Source organism: Eptesicus fuscus, chromosome 12, assembly GCF_027574615.1.
Source record: "Eptesicus fuscus isolate TK198812 chromosome 12, DD_ASM_mEF_20220401, whole genome shotgun sequence".
NCBI lineage: Eukaryota > Metazoa > Chordata > Mammalia > Chiroptera > Vespertilionidae > Eptesicus > Eptesicus fuscus.
Window position 1 is genome coordinate 27,469,131 of NC_072484.1, and position 15,337 is coordinate 27,484,467.

The 15,337-nt window shown below is 41.5% G+C and overlaps 1 protein-coding gene across 1 annotated transcript; it reads right to left on the reverse strand.

Moving 5' to 3' along the window:
* On the reverse strand, positions 1-11,650 carry CHGB (chromogranin B). The gene is made up of 5 exons (XM_008141070.3): positions 11,478-11,650; positions 7,007-7,053; positions 6,423-6,516; positions 1,205-2,937; positions 1-384 (listed from the first exon to the last, which is right to left on the reverse strand). The coding sequence occupies exons 1-5, from the start codon at positions 11,524-11,526 to the stop codon at positions 301-303; spliced, it is 2,007 nt and encodes a 668-aa protein (XP_008139292.2). The 5' UTR covers positions 11,527-11,650; the 3' UTR covers positions 1-300.
* Between the last annotated feature and the right edge of the window lie 3,687 nt (positions 11,651-15,337).

Consider the following 15,337-nt stretch of genomic DNA (forward strand, 5'->3'; position numbering starts at 1 on the left):
GATGAATCTTTTATTATTTTAAACTGATACAAACATATATTTTCAAGGATGGTAGCACAGTCATTGTCACAAGCATGTTAATATGTTGATTTTGCGAGAGAATATGCTACAAGTCATGCTATTTTTACTTTCAATAGCATTCTGGCAAAAATTAAAGACATTCCCGATGCTTCAAGCACTTAATGAAGAATAAATTCTATTTTCTGCCTTTGGCTAGATAAATGGTGTCTTCCGGTGAAGTGGTGGGAAATAGATAATGTGAAGGCTGCTTCTTAAAATGGCCTTTGGCTCCAAGGACCCTCAGCCCCTTCGATTACCACTGAACTTCTCAGCTATTTTCTGTAGTTCCAAATCCATGGCAGCCAAGTTTTCAAGTTCTTTTTCCTAAAAAACACAGAAAAATAGAAGCATAAGGTCCCAGATCAATTTATTTCATTGTAGTCTAAGGCAGCATGAACAGAAAGGGGAATTTTTGATATGTTCGGGGTTATATGAGACACCCTACATCAGTGGTTCTTAAAGTGTAGCCCCCCCGTCAGCAGCACCCGCGGCGTCACTGAGGAACTCGTCAGAAATGCAGATTCTTGGACTCCACCTGGGACTTACTGAATTCCAGATGCGGATGCACAGTCAGGTTTGAGAAGCACCTACTGTATGTGATCAATATGAGGAAAAGGGGACAGCTCTGATCATGTTACCTCTCCCAGGTGTAAATTTCTGATTATTACTGGCCATGTGCTGGCAAGGAAAGACCACAATAACTAATATCTCTATCATCTGTTCTTCCTTGGGAAATAGTGATGCAATGCCAAATAAGCAAGGGAAGACACCAGAGCAGTGGTTGATTATCAACCTTGGCTGAATACTGAAACCACCTGGGAGCTTTAAAAAAAAGTCCGATGCCCAGGCAGCACCCAGTACCAAACAGAATCTCTGGGGGTGAGTCCCAGACATCAGTAATTCTGCAAGCTCTCCAGGGGATGCAACGTGTGGTCAAGGTTGAGCAGCAGGTGGGCAGGGATGCCGACAGTGGCAAGATTATCAGGGGGGGAATCAAACAGATGTTGTCTCCACTCCGTTAACTAGGGGTGCATTATCATGGTGATTAATTCCCACCAGTTTCTCCCCATTAATATTAGATAGTCTTGAGCATATTAACATTAACCATCTTAAGTTAATTTTAAACAAAATCCCCACACTGTACCTCTTCCTCGGTCAGAACTCCGGGGCCAGCCCTGTCCTTTTCACCTTCCGCTGCGTGGCGTGGGCTCAGCAGCTCCTCGGGGTCATAGAAATCTGGAAACTCAGCCGACTTCTTCCTGAAGTGCAGGAGCTGGTCCAGTTCGGCCACACGGTCGTACTGCCTTTTCAGATCCAGTTTGGGGACCAGGTTTCTCTTCTCATATCCCCAGTTCACATCCTCCTCAAAGGGCTTTCTCTCCCACCAGTCATAGCTGTATTCTGGGAAGAAATTCTTCTCATTCAAGGTCAGGCCATTTTCATCTTCACCCTCAAGAAGATTGTCATCTATGTCGTCTTTTCTCTCAAAGTGGCTGCTCTTCACCTGGGAAGGGGCGTAGTAAGGGTTCAGCAGCTCCCCTAACCTCCTCCTCTTCTCAGTGGTGTGATAGGGAGCATACTGTTTGCCTGGAAGCCGGGCTTCCTCCCTGTTCTCCTTGGTGCCTTGCAGGTCCTCCTGCCGCTGCCCCTTCCCCTGGGCCCCTTCCTCACCGTTTTCCTCGCCATAGTTGAGGTCATTTCTGTCCTGCTCTTTCCACTCGCCCTGCGGGTGCCTCCTTGTCTTGTCCATCTGGTTTTCTTGAACACGGTAGTGTCCTTCACCCAAGAATCGTTTCTCTGCTTTGTCTGGGCTGGCATAGGCCCCAGGCTCCCCGACCCTGGCTCTGTGGCGGTATCCCCACTCAGGGCCCCTCTCCTCCTCACTCTCCTCACCATACCCATATGCCATGTTGTCAAGCTCTGCGTTGGGGTGAATTCGCCTGTCCTCTTCCTGGCTCTCATCACTGGGAGGCCTTGGAGCCCCGTACTTCTCATTTCCTCTGCTCCCATATCGCACCCCTGCCAGGTTCTCAGGAGCCGGGACCCCTGTGTAACTCCTCACGTCTTCCCCATATTCGGGTTCTTCCTCTGAAGCCCGGTAGTGGGTTGGATAACGGTCCCTCTTGTCCCCTAAGCTGGCCCTGCCCACGTTGGGCTCTTCAGATTCCGCATGGGGTTGTCCCCTTTCCTCAGAGGGAAGATTCCTTTCTTGAGAGGATCTGTCAGGCCTGCTCCGCCCGTGGTGATGTCTCGGCCTCCAGTGTCGTTTGTCCAGCTCATGGCTGGCATCTTCCTCACTTTCCTCAGATTCTTCCTGGCTCCCAGATTGGCTTTTAGACTCATGGGAGTGTTTCTCCGGGTTCCTTGTCTCTTCTCTACTCTCTTGGCTACTCCTCTCCCTGCTGTGTGTCTTCTCCTCGGGGAGCCTGGAAGAGTGTGGATTGTATCTGGACATTATCTCCTCTTTTTTCTTAGCTGTAGCCTGGTTTCTTTTGTCAAGAAAGGCACTTTGTGTCTCGCCTGGCTCTTCCAGGTGTTTCTCTTCACTGCCACCTTCCCCATGCTCCCTTTTCGGGTGTTTCTCTCCTTCCTCTCCCTCGCTCTTCTCAGAATGGTATGTCTTCGCTTCTTTGGAGACTTGATTCTCAGAGGGATGGAGGCTCCCTTGGGGCTCGCCTGCTCCCTCTCGGCTGTGCCCACCTCCCTCTGTGTTGGCCACTGACAGGCCTTGGATGTCCGCCACCTCCGGGTCTCCTGTGTCCTCCCTGCTGGAGGGCCTGTGGGCTTCTGAGGCGTCAGCTTGGTCTCTTAACAATCTTACTTCGAACCTTGTTTTTTCATTTTCACTTTTCTCTTCATCTTTAACCTCTTTTCCACCTGTAATGAAAAATTTAAAAGAGTACGTGTAACTTCAGAATTGCTTGTGGTTCAACAAGCACCAATCTCAGTGATCACTACAAATCCTAAGGGTGCTGAACAATCACTTGAAAAATGTTTAAGTTAATAAAGAAATACTTAGATTCCTTTTAAAAGCAAATGGTATGGAAACTCCTTGGCTGTTTCAATCTAATAATAAATTTTCTATTTTTATGTTTTCATAACACCCAACCAGCATCTCTCATTGGTCCTATCGATGATCAAACTGAAATCCAAGTATAGATTTATGAAATACTAGAATTTAGAACCAGAAGAAACCTTTGAATTTGTCTAATTCATCTTTTTGCAGACTAAGACCTTGAGACTAAGAGAAGTGTGATTCGGGACTATTCTTTCCATCTTTGCTCTAAGTAGGGATTGAAAAGTTACCATTGTATTAATGGCTCCACCTGGAATCCAGCTAAATAAAGTTAAATCGCCAAAATAAAAAATATCAGGATTCAAAGGAAAATGGAAAATTTTTTAATTTTTAGTTTATCAGACTTTTATTATCCAATCAGCTATGTAAATTCAACCTAGCAGTAATGACAATATAACAGTTTTGGTGAGAAGAAGGGTGCATATTTCTTTACTAAGAATACTACACAGCAGTGGAAAGGCCATTTCTTCCTTCACTCAAGTCCCATCTGCCCAACATGCTCTCAAATGTTGAGGATGAAGATCAGTAGACTGAGTTTTCTTTGTACTTTCAAGAGTCAACAGTAGATGATCTACCCCAATATTTTAACTGAATGCTGTTCTCTCCCATCTTTTTCAAATGGCGACAGCTCCTGTACTAAATCCTCCTTAACTCAAGGACATCCCATGAAAGGAGATATGCAGTTAACACTGTCTGACTTGTTAGCTGGGAGGTTTGGATTTCTACTTCTATCACTGAGTTCAGATAGAATGCCTGCAGCCAACGCCACCCACAGCTCTGGGGCTACATCTGAGCTGTCCATTGTATGGCCCACCAGCTCTCTGGCTATTTAGCACTTGAAATGTGACTGGTCCAAACGGAAGACGTGCTATAAGGTAACCACCAGATTTTGAAAACTTCATATAAAAATTGTAAACCATCTTAATTTTTCATATTGATTATATGTTGAAATGACTATATTTTGAATGTTTTGGATACTATATATCATAAATATATTGGATGTATACAAATTATATAGTAAATAAAATATATTAGATAAAATTAAGTATATTATTAAAATTGATTTCACTTGTCTTTTTATCTTTTTAATGTGGCTACTAGAAAATTTTTTTTTCAATTTTTTTTATTAAGGTATTATATGTGTACATATCTTACCATTGCCACTCCCCACCCCACTCCCATATATGCCCTCACCCCCCAGAGTTTTGCATCCGTTGGTTATGCTTATATGCATGCATACAAGTCCTTTGATTGATCTCTTATCTCCCCCACCTCTCCCTAACTTGCCCCCTGTAATTTGACAGTCTGTTTGATGCTTTACTGTCTCTGTATCTATCTTTTTGTTCAAGTTTATAGCTACTAGAAAATTTGAAATTATATTTGTGGTTCACATTATATTTTCATTTTCATGGCTCTGTTGAGTCATGTTGAACTGACATTTGCAAAATAGAAAAGAATTGGTCTGTTTTGCAAAAATGTCCAAGAAACAGTGGAAGGTCTGTATCCCCCTGCTTAATGCCCAGCCTGCCATGATAACATTCTCATGTTTTATGAGACAGTTGAAATGTCTCTGACCTTTCACACCCAGATACCTGTTGGCTGGCACCTCACCAGTCCCTTTGCCTTTTAAGAGCCAGTGGTGGTAGGTGTAGCATTGAGGCTGGTGGGGCTGGCCAGGTAGGCTCACATAAGCAGGGAGGCTTTGGCCAGATACCAATGTCATTCTGAGAGTCAGCTGAAATAATGCCATGATCAGACAGGATCTCAGCTTCCCGGGGCAGAGACTATGTGGCCCCTTCCTACTGCCTGCTGGTCAGGAACAGAGTATTTTTATTTTTCCCCAGTTAAACATGTGCTGCCTATAGCAGCTTGTGCCTGAGGCTTAGCACTTCCTCCTAAATTTAGCTTTAAGCTCCCACAGGTGAGATCAGAGGAGGGCTGTGATTAGCAGCACAATCACTAGCCATCTGTAAAACCAAGGCGTAAAGCTCACTCTTTCAAGTAAAAAGGGGAAATTGCACGTTCCATCTCTATAATGTTGCAAGGATGACCCGATCAACCCAGTGGAAGAGGTTCATACACCTACTATGGTTACCCTGAAACTCCCAATGGTGGATTGAGTCCCCCAGGCAATTCTTTTGGTCAATTGCTGATATTTGTTTTTACCATTTTATGCTTGTGGGTTCATGTGCAGCAATAGCAAGAGAGTATTATATTGCAATGAGAAATTTTTAAAATTTTATTTTTATTGTTGAGGGTATTAAAGATGTCCCCCATTCTTCCCCTTTGCCCCCCTCTGCCTGGCTCCTGCCCCATCCCTGGCCTTCACTGCACTATTGTCTGTGTCCATGGGCTATGCATCTAAGTGCAATGAGAAATTTTGAAGGTGAAAAGAAAAAGAAAAGTCCACTGTTCCCAGCCTGACTAAAAATTTAAAAGCATAAAGAGGTGCTGAAGGGAACAGTGTTTTTGGATTTGTTTAAATCAGTTTTACTTCATTCATAAGAGAGACTGCATAGTTTTATAAAATTGATCTCTTGACGTCAACTCCCAATTGATACTGCTTGCGTCACTGTTCCGGTTTTGTTTTCAACAGAAGCTGATTTGTGTAGAGAAAACATCCCATCTAGATTCAGAAGGTTATTGCTCTGACTCATTGGATGCTCTGCTTCTACCCTCACCCTTTCCAGTTCTCAGGCCCCGAATTCCTGGTACAATTTGGTAGTATCTCCCTTCGAATAATCTCTGCGTTAAAATGGCTTAACCCATCTGTCATGTAAACAGGCCACACGTTTCCAAGTCATCTTTCCCAGCTTCTAACTTGGAGGATCATCACTGTCAAGAGTAGAAAGAAAAGAGGAGAATACTCTTAAAATATCCTTCTATTCTTTCAGCTTCCAACACTTCCAGAACACTCAATCCTCCCTCCTCCAATCACAAACAAGCACTCCCCACATCTTTCTGCACCCAAATGAAAATCCAAACTCTGGAACCAAGGAATTTAAGACATCTCAAATACCACTGAGTTCAACCCCCTCATTTTACTTTGATGAATAAGCCCAAAGGGGCAAGGGATGCAGTGCTCCCAAGGTCACATAGCTATCAAGTGGCAGAATAGAGCCTCGAAGCCATATCTTCTGCTTCCCCTGATACCAGTCTAGTCTGTACTCCCCCCACTGCATTATGTCCCTGGTTCATTTGGAGGTAAAGTGGAAGGTGAACTAGAGGGAGCAGGAACAAGGATCACTTGAGGGACAAAGCTACCCTGGTAGTGCAGGAAACTTACTCTTCTTCAGGGCTTGTCGGCACTCAGGGCTGATGGGTGGAGCATTGGACTTCGCCAGGGCATTTGAGAGAACCTCGATGATGCAGCGAGTCACCTGGGGGAAACCCAAAAGCAGGTTGGCAAAAGCTGGTACCAATGGGATGACAGACTACTCAACCCAGAGTTGATGCCCAGAAAGACTTGGCTCTGTGAGCTGTACTGATGCAGAATCCTTGGGGTAGGAATGTAGATTAGTTTCCTATACTAATGAAACCTCCCAGGCCTCTCCACAGAGCAATGCAAGATGGCATTGGGCCAAGATTACCCTGAGAAGAGAAATAAATACCCATTTCTGAACAAGTTGGGAGGAAACAGTGGGATGAGAAAGTTATCCTCAGAGGCACTAAAACATCCGGGAAGGAGGTGCGAGCTTAGGGCAGGAGGGACACCCTTTGCCCTCATTCCCTCAGGGATGAAAACCTGGTTTTGTAAGACTAAGATGTGTTTTTTGTTTTTGTTTATTTTGTTTGGTTTGGTGTAATAAGAAGTGGGAGAATCTACAGTCTAGTAATAAGTCTAGATTCTGGACTTATATTTCAACTTACCATTTCTTCATTGTGGTTCCTGTTGTCCACTGGCATAGAACTGACAACTTTGAAAGAGAAAAAGAATGGAAAATGACTTGAGTTAATTTTGAAAGTGGTGTGTATCCAAACACGAAATTATCCCCCACCTCACACATGCAATACTTGGAGACGGGGCAAAATTAGAGCTGAACAGAGATAGTTGGGTATGATTGGCGCGCGCACACACACACACACACAGAGCTGTGTTCCCTAGCAATGTCTTAAACATGATTTGGAAATGAATGCTATCTTATACCCAGTATAAATCAAATTCAGACCACAGACAAGGGGAGATTTGGGGGTACTGGTAATGTTCTGTTTCTTGATCTCAGTGCTGATAACACAGGTGTGCTCAATGCGTGCAAAATTCATTAAGCTTTATACTTATGATCTGTGCAGTTTCCTATCTGCCCATTATACTTCAATAAAAAGTTTAAAATAAACCTAGTTTAGATGAAACCAGGGTGTCCTCCTCACCCCTTCTGCCCATTCAAAAGGGTAAAAATTTGTGCTTTCCTATACCTATTCCTGACCCCCTGAAAAATATCCTCCCCAAAACTCACTTCCTTTACAAAAACATGGTTGTGACTATCTCACATGAACAATTACCTCATTTTTAGCTGCCAGAAGCTCTCTGGCTGAACAGGCTTGCTCATGCATCTGTATCAGTCCATGCTGTATATAATCCCCATTGTCTGCAGCCATGCAAAGAACATGGGGGTATCTAATTCTAACTAATAGAGCATCAAGTCCGTAACATAATATGCAAGTAAGTGTTTACTAACTACTTATGGGGATATTTTAGTTTAACAACTAAGTATGAAGGCAGTTTAAAAGGATAATCTTTAATTCATTTAAATTAAATTTCATGAGATTCTGCTTATTTTAAACCAGACTGAAGTATGTTTGTCTTCTTGGGAAATGCTTCAGGTGATTTTAATTTTCCAGTGCCTTCTTTTTTTCTTTCAAAGCTGTTTTGATACTTTTATGTTTCACGTTGACTGTGTGTTGTCTAAGCCTTTTCCATTGGACAAGCTCAAAGCATTTATGTACACATAGGCTCATCTCCTCAGTTCTCCTGGCACTTCCTGGAGGAGAAGCTCAGTGCAGAAAGTTCTTCTAGGTCCCTAAAACAAGAGAAGAGCTAGAGCAAAACTCTCAGACGTCAGAGATGTAAGCTACTCAAATGCAGTTATTTCTAACCAGCAACCTGACCTTTCCCTCCTAAGTGTTTGCTCCCCAAGCCTCTTTAACCACTTCCATCCAATCAACTACATATCATAGGGCTCAACCTAGAAATACAACACTATTCCACTTATTCACTTTACTGAATTTTCCTCTTCAAAGTATGGCCTGGGATCTACTTCAATAGTTTCAAGAGGCCCAAAGATATCTAGCATATTGAAATCTTTTGCGAAATGTTTAAGAAGTGGCTAACAAGGTATGAAGACCCCCTATTCTTCCTGAAATGTAGTTCAGACAAGATCCAGGTGATCCACCGTTGGCACCCAGGCTCCGCTATGTTGAGCCATTATCCACCCCCCGCCCCCCAATCAGTGCTATTTGGGAATATTCCCACTTTGGCACTTACTCTTTCCATCTGAAATCTGTAAAATCCTCTGGAAAAAAATAACTGAGATAATTCCTCCTCTCATAAACTAGAAGGTACCTTTAAAAATCTAGCTTTATTATATTTCTTTGGTATTGTAGCTTCTTGCTTATACTTCCCTCTTTTTCCCCCTGACAAATGTAAAGTAGATGTTTTTAATAACTACTGATATTGCCGAAGTATTACTGTTAAGTAATCAGATTTGGGGGAGAGAAATATTTTTCTTTTGTTGCTCTAAACAATTTTCAGCTCCTGTTTATTATTACAAAACAGTATTGTTTCTCTGATTGAAGCTCTTCAGAAATCCTTTTGATGGAAAGGAACTAGGGTCTCCTTGTGAAAGTACATTGCGCATCTTGGTGAGACATATAAATGCGATTGTATTTCTTCCAACAGAATCCGTGACAACAAAGAATCAAAACATCTTGATTTCCCTAAAGTAGTTACCTTTCTTGTTTTTGCATAAAGATTCAGGAGGCACAAAAGAAAAGCCAGTGATTATGTTAAAATAAAGTAGTAAATGGTAGAAAAAATGTCAAATAATATTGTATGATAAATCTGAGAATAACACCCAAAGTATTACTATCTCATAAGAGTATCAAGGTTTGATCCCAGATTAGACACAAAGCTATACAATAACAAGTTAAGCAGGCCCTTTGAATGCAGAAACCATCTAACCTGGTATAATATGGTTATCATACTGCCACTTCTCTCATGTTAACTTGTAGAGTGCACAGTAGCTATTGTAAAAATGTGTAGCTCTCCCTCCAGAAGCTCTGAAGGGTAGAAAATGAGCCATATGGTTTCCTGAGGTTTCTCCCCAGCCCTGAGATTTTGCTAAATAACAAATTCTGCTTGAAGGTTATCACATTTCATTTCCAAGTATTGGGGGAGGTGGGATTAGAAAATAGCTGTTAATGGATATGGGGTTTCTTTCTGGGTAATGAAAGTGTTCTGAAATTTGATAGTGGTTATACAATCTGTGAATATACTAAATATCACTAAGTTATGTACTTTAAAGGGTGGGTGAATTATAGCTAACATAAATTTTTAAATACAATGTCTCCATTTTAGCTCTTATTAAAATATGAACCCTTCTTAAAATATTCTCTTACATAAGAGAGCTGTAAGTATTTTACCACTGTTGTTAAATAAGCTTCACAAATGTCACTGTTATTGTGATGCACAGTACAATGTATAGCACAGCTTTGGCCTCTTAAGCAATTCCTTTCTGAAGATATTTTTGACCAGAAAGATTCTAAATTATTCATTTGGATTTCTTTAATTAAATTGAGAACATTTATAGGCAATTTGTAAGAATGCAAGCATTTTTTAGAAAATTCTAAATGTATGTAGCTTGCAATAAAATAAATGACCACTGGCTTTCCTTTTGTCTCTTTACATTTTGGATCCAGTAATTGTTGTCAATAAAAGCTTCATATTCATGAATGGCAATACCTCAATTCTAGTTAGAATCTCAATCTCAGATAAAAATTTTTTCTATGAGGTCATTAAAACAGCCAAAGAAAACCTCCAGTTTAATCTGGTGATCTATTTACTTCTCAATGGTCTCAATACTCCTAATGACTTTACTTTAATACACACACACACACACACACACACACACACACACACACACACACACAATTTTAAAAAATCTCCAGAGCTAGTTTGAAAGATTAATCCCACATTTTTACACACATCAAGAGAAACTGTCACCCTAGCCTGTTTTGCTCAGTGGTTAGAGCATTGGCCTGAGGACCTAAGGGTCGCAGGTTCGATTCCTGGTCAAGGGCATGTACCTCAGTTGCAGACTGGATCCCTGGCCCAGGTCAGGGCGAGTGTGGAAGACAACCAATTATCTGTCTCACATCAATGTTTCTCTCTCTCGGTGTCTTCCCCTCCTCTCTCCCTTCCTCTCTCTCTAAAAATCAATGGAAAAATATCTCAGGTGAAGATTTTAAAAAAAGAGACAGACACTCAAATATTTCATCCTGTTATATGTCAATTATACCTCAATTAAAAAAAATAGAAAAAGTTTATCCTCCCAAATTGACTAAAACAATTTTTTATTACTCCTAAGGATATTTTGGTAGTTATTTTCTATTCTATTGCTTTTCTGGAATACAAAAATAAAAATATCTGCTGAAGTTTCCATTCATAACTTAAAAATATCTTAACTTGAGTGTGAAATTACCTTTCTCCAGCAACGGAAATACAAAATACAGAAAAATATTACATTAACCCTGTGCACACAGATACATGAACACATATACACATATATTATATATGAACATGATAATAAAAAGATATGATATCTTATATACATATGAGACTTTTATATCATCATGTTTATATAATAATAATAACAAAGGGAAGTATGCAGGTGCCAACTATATCATATTACATGAATTCCTGTCACTCCTTGGTTATCTAGTTTTAAAAAAGGCAAACAAATACTTAAATCAGATACAGCATAAGACCATAACAGCGTCTCTCCAGGCCGGCAGAGAGGGCCTGACAATTGAGAACTGAGCACAGCGTGCCTCGGAGGCACGGGCACCTTTTCTCCCTATCGAAGGGAAACCCAGATATGAAAAGACTGAGACTCCTCTGGTTGGGCTAGGAATCCCTCTGGCTTTTTCCAAGTCGAACAGTGGAGCGGGGGGTTGAAGGGAATCACCAGAGAAGAGGAGGAATTAAGAACCTGAAGCAAGAGGGAGAAACCTTCCACTGAACCCTCTTTCTCTCCCAGTATCGTCCAGCTAAGATGCGGGGCCACGGGGAAGGCAAGAGTCTGGCGCTGTCCGCGGTGCTGAAGAGCCCGCCGCGCCCACTCACCGGCCACCATCGTGGCTCCCAGGAGGACAAGAAGCACAGCCGGCTGCATGGCCCGGCTCGCCGGAATCTGCGCGGAGAAGATGGGCAGCTGGTCCAGTGGAGAGAGATGCGGACCGAAGAAGAGATGAAGATGCTCCAGAAAGCAGTCGTGTGTCTGTGGTGCCCGCGGTGTGGCGCAGGCCCCCGCTCTTTTAAAGGGCAAGTCCGTTTGCTGGGCCGGGAGGGGCGGGCACCTAGGAGGCGGCGCCCCCTCGCTCAGCCATGACGTCACGAGGCAGCCCCGTGGGCGGTGGCACAAGTGGGCGGCAATTTGCGCCAGCCCAGTCGCCTGGATGCTCTGGGTCTGGAGCGGGGGTGGGGAGAAAGCCAGATGAAGGAATGGAAGGGTGAGGGGAAGTGATGCCAATCTGGGACCCGGGAGAGGCGAGGTCCCACTTAGATTGCCCAAGATTGCTCCTCATTACCCGCCCCCCAACCCCCTGCACTTCCAAGTCTAAAAAAGTGTGTTGGAGGCTGTGTATGGTGTGCGGTTCTGTTCAGAGTTTGTCTATGAATGACTAAGTCTGTTTTGTGTCTCCACTACCCAAGGAAGGAAGGATAAGACTCCTGCTAACAAGAGAGAACTAAACCGTGGTGAAAATGGAAAAAGGAGTGATGGCTTTAAAAACAAAAGGTGCAAAATAAAAATAAAAACAAAAGGTGCAGCTGGAGAATATGGAACCTGCTGTTTTTTCAAACTTTTGGTCTTAAATCTACTTACCCACGATTCATTCATTCTATCTATCTATCTATCTATCTATCTATTCTATCTATCTATTGATCTATCTAATCATCTATCTACTATTCTCCCAACACATTACATATACATATGATAAAAATGAAAAAAATCAGATGCTACAAAAGGGTTTACTATAAATGTTTCTCCTCCACCTCTAATTCCCCAAGTTCCCCAGTTCCCCTCTGCAGAGTCAAAATGACTTAACCACTTTCTGTTGTTAGGCTTGATTTACTTGGGGACCATATACAGTTGCATCTTCATTTGGATGGTTGCACAGTATTACATTAATTGTATACACTAGAATTTCTTCAGTCCTCTTTCTGATGGGCATTTATTTAGGTTGTTATCCTTTGGCCTCATTACTCCTTTACAGCAGAGTCATAGTCTCAGGGACTGGGAATGAAATGACCTGCTTGTAGGAACTAGTGCATCCTACATGCCATGTGTATCTCGATTTAAAATTGAAATAGGAAATTACTTTGTTGTAATGTATAAGAGGAAAGCGAAAACATCTTCCAGGATATTTTTTATTTCAGTTCTCTCAGTCTAATGAGGAATCAGGAAAGCAGCAGGCAAATGCCCTGCACAAAAGAGAAACAATTCAGAAACTCCTTCAATAACACAGGATTCGGGGAATAGAGTGAGCCTTCATTTGGGGTCTCTTTCTGGGAAAACAGCTGTCTGCATGCACAGCTAAAAGGAGGTTTCAGTGTCCTTTTCCTGAAAATCAATGAGGCTTAAATTATTTTGCATGTGCTGTGTGCAAGGCTACATCTTCCTAAAAAGGCTGAGAATTATTTCACCAAGATGACAGCCACAGAATATTTAAAAGAAGAATCTTAAAAAGAATATTAGCAGAATAATTGGAAAAATTTGAATAAGACCTGTAGATTACATAATAACTGTTGTATCAGTGTTAATTATCTGATCTTGAGAATTGTACTGTGATTATGTAAGAAAATGTCTTTGTTTTTAGAAAATACATTTTCAACTATCTAGAGATAAAAGGGTGCCACATGTACAACTGATTCTAAAATGTTTTAGAAAAAATATAAAGGTAGAGTTAGGGAAAGGAAAAGAAAGAATACTAAGGCGGGCAGGACAACATGATAACATTTGGGAAAAGTGTATGAAAAATTTTAATACTATTTTTGCACTTTTTCCAAAATCTGACATTATTTTAAAACAAACAAAAAATGTTCCTGGCACAAAAGAATCTGTTTAAAAATCTCTGAAAGCAGTGGGTTCAGAAAATAAAGGTGTTGCATTAAGGCCCTTCCTTGGGTACTGATCTGGGAGAAGTTCTTCCTTTACGGTTGAAATTTATATAACGGTTCCAACCGCTCTCTTTTTTCAAATATGTTTTTATTGATTTCAGAGAGAGGAAGAGAGGGGGAAAGAGAGATAGAAACATCAATGATGAGAGATAATCATTGATTGGTTGCCTCCTGTACATCCCCTCCTGGGGATGGAGCCTGCAACCCTGGAATGTGCCCTGACTGAGAATGGAACCTTGACCTCCTGGTTCATGGGTTGATGCTCAACCACTGAGCCACACTGACTGGGCCCAACTGCTCTTTTAAATACACTGATTTCCAGTAGGGCTTTGAAATTGTCATCTTCCAGGAGCATCTGCATTCCAGTTTTCTAATGGGATTTCCCTTGTTGCCTTGAAAAGCACAGGGTTTAAAATGTTAACATCATCTGTGGCTTCTCAGACTGAACTTGCTCTGAGTTCATTACTCATCAAGAAAAGTCTTTTCATTGTCAGTTGGCCCACAGCCATTTCCTATATTCAGACTTACCTTTCTTTTTTCTCATTATTTAATAACCTTCTTATTATTTTGCCTTCACATTTAGCTCTCCATGTACCAGGAGGAAAAGGGCTTTGTGGAGGAGCTTTTCTCAGGAATTTTATCAAACCAGGATGATGGAGGAAAACCAGTATTTTTCTTAGGAGCCAGGGTTTAGAAAAAACATGGTATGAGATAAGGATATAGTCAAGTTTAAAAAAAAAATTTTTTTTTTACCATATCACCACCTAATTACCTTGGTATTTTTTTAAATTGAAGTGATTATCCTTTCCCACCTGCTCTGCCATGTCACTTTGAAAAAAATCTAGTCCACCTGTGTACAGGTATGTTTCTGGACTCTTCCAGAATATTGATTCATTCCATTTCATTGGTCGATTTGTTTATCCTTGGAGCACTACCACACTTACCACACTTCCTCTATCACCATAACTTTTTAATGTCTTAATATCTGATGGAAAAGATTGCATCTTGTTTTTCTTCATGAGGGCATTGGTCATTCTTGGTTCCTTGCATTTTCATGTAAATTTTAAAATTAGTTGTCAGTTTCCCTGGGGGGAAAAAAAACTGGTTAGGATTTTAATAGGAATTGCATCAAATTATAGATTAATTTGAGAACAGGTGACAGCTTTAATCTGTAGATCAATCTGGGAACAGATGACATCTTTACAAGATTGAGCAAACTTGGCTTTTTGATTGCTGATAATATTCTGGGTATAATCTTATCTCAAGTAGCACACAATGCCATTACCACAGGAAAAGACAAAAAGCCATAGGGAAGAGAATGTCTCAGGAATGCTCTCAAAGAAGAATTGAGGAGGAAAACATATCTCCTTTAGGAGATTAACCATGATTTCGTACAAAACTCCTGAATAGATTATCCATCAGGGTCTGGCCAGGAAAATGAAACCACTAGAAGGAATTTAACACAGGAAATAATGTCCAGGGATTAGAAAAGTTAAAATAGGAGAAAATGAGGAAACCCAGAGATTAGTAACTACAGGCAGCTGCTGCACCCCTGGGAAAAGGAGAAATAAAAGAAGGATGTGTCCTTACTGAAACCCAGAAATGTGGGCCACTTACTAGGAGTGTAAAACTCTTCAGCTAGGAAGGTGGGATTCAGGGGCAGCTTTGGAGGAAGGTCTATTTGGTGGGCGCTGGGACCATGGAAGAGAAGCAGCCACTGCTAGAGATGTATCCCATCCTTCCAAGAAAAAGGGAGAGAATCACCCTGGCTTCTTCCTTTTTTTAGTGTCAGTGCCTCTTAGTGG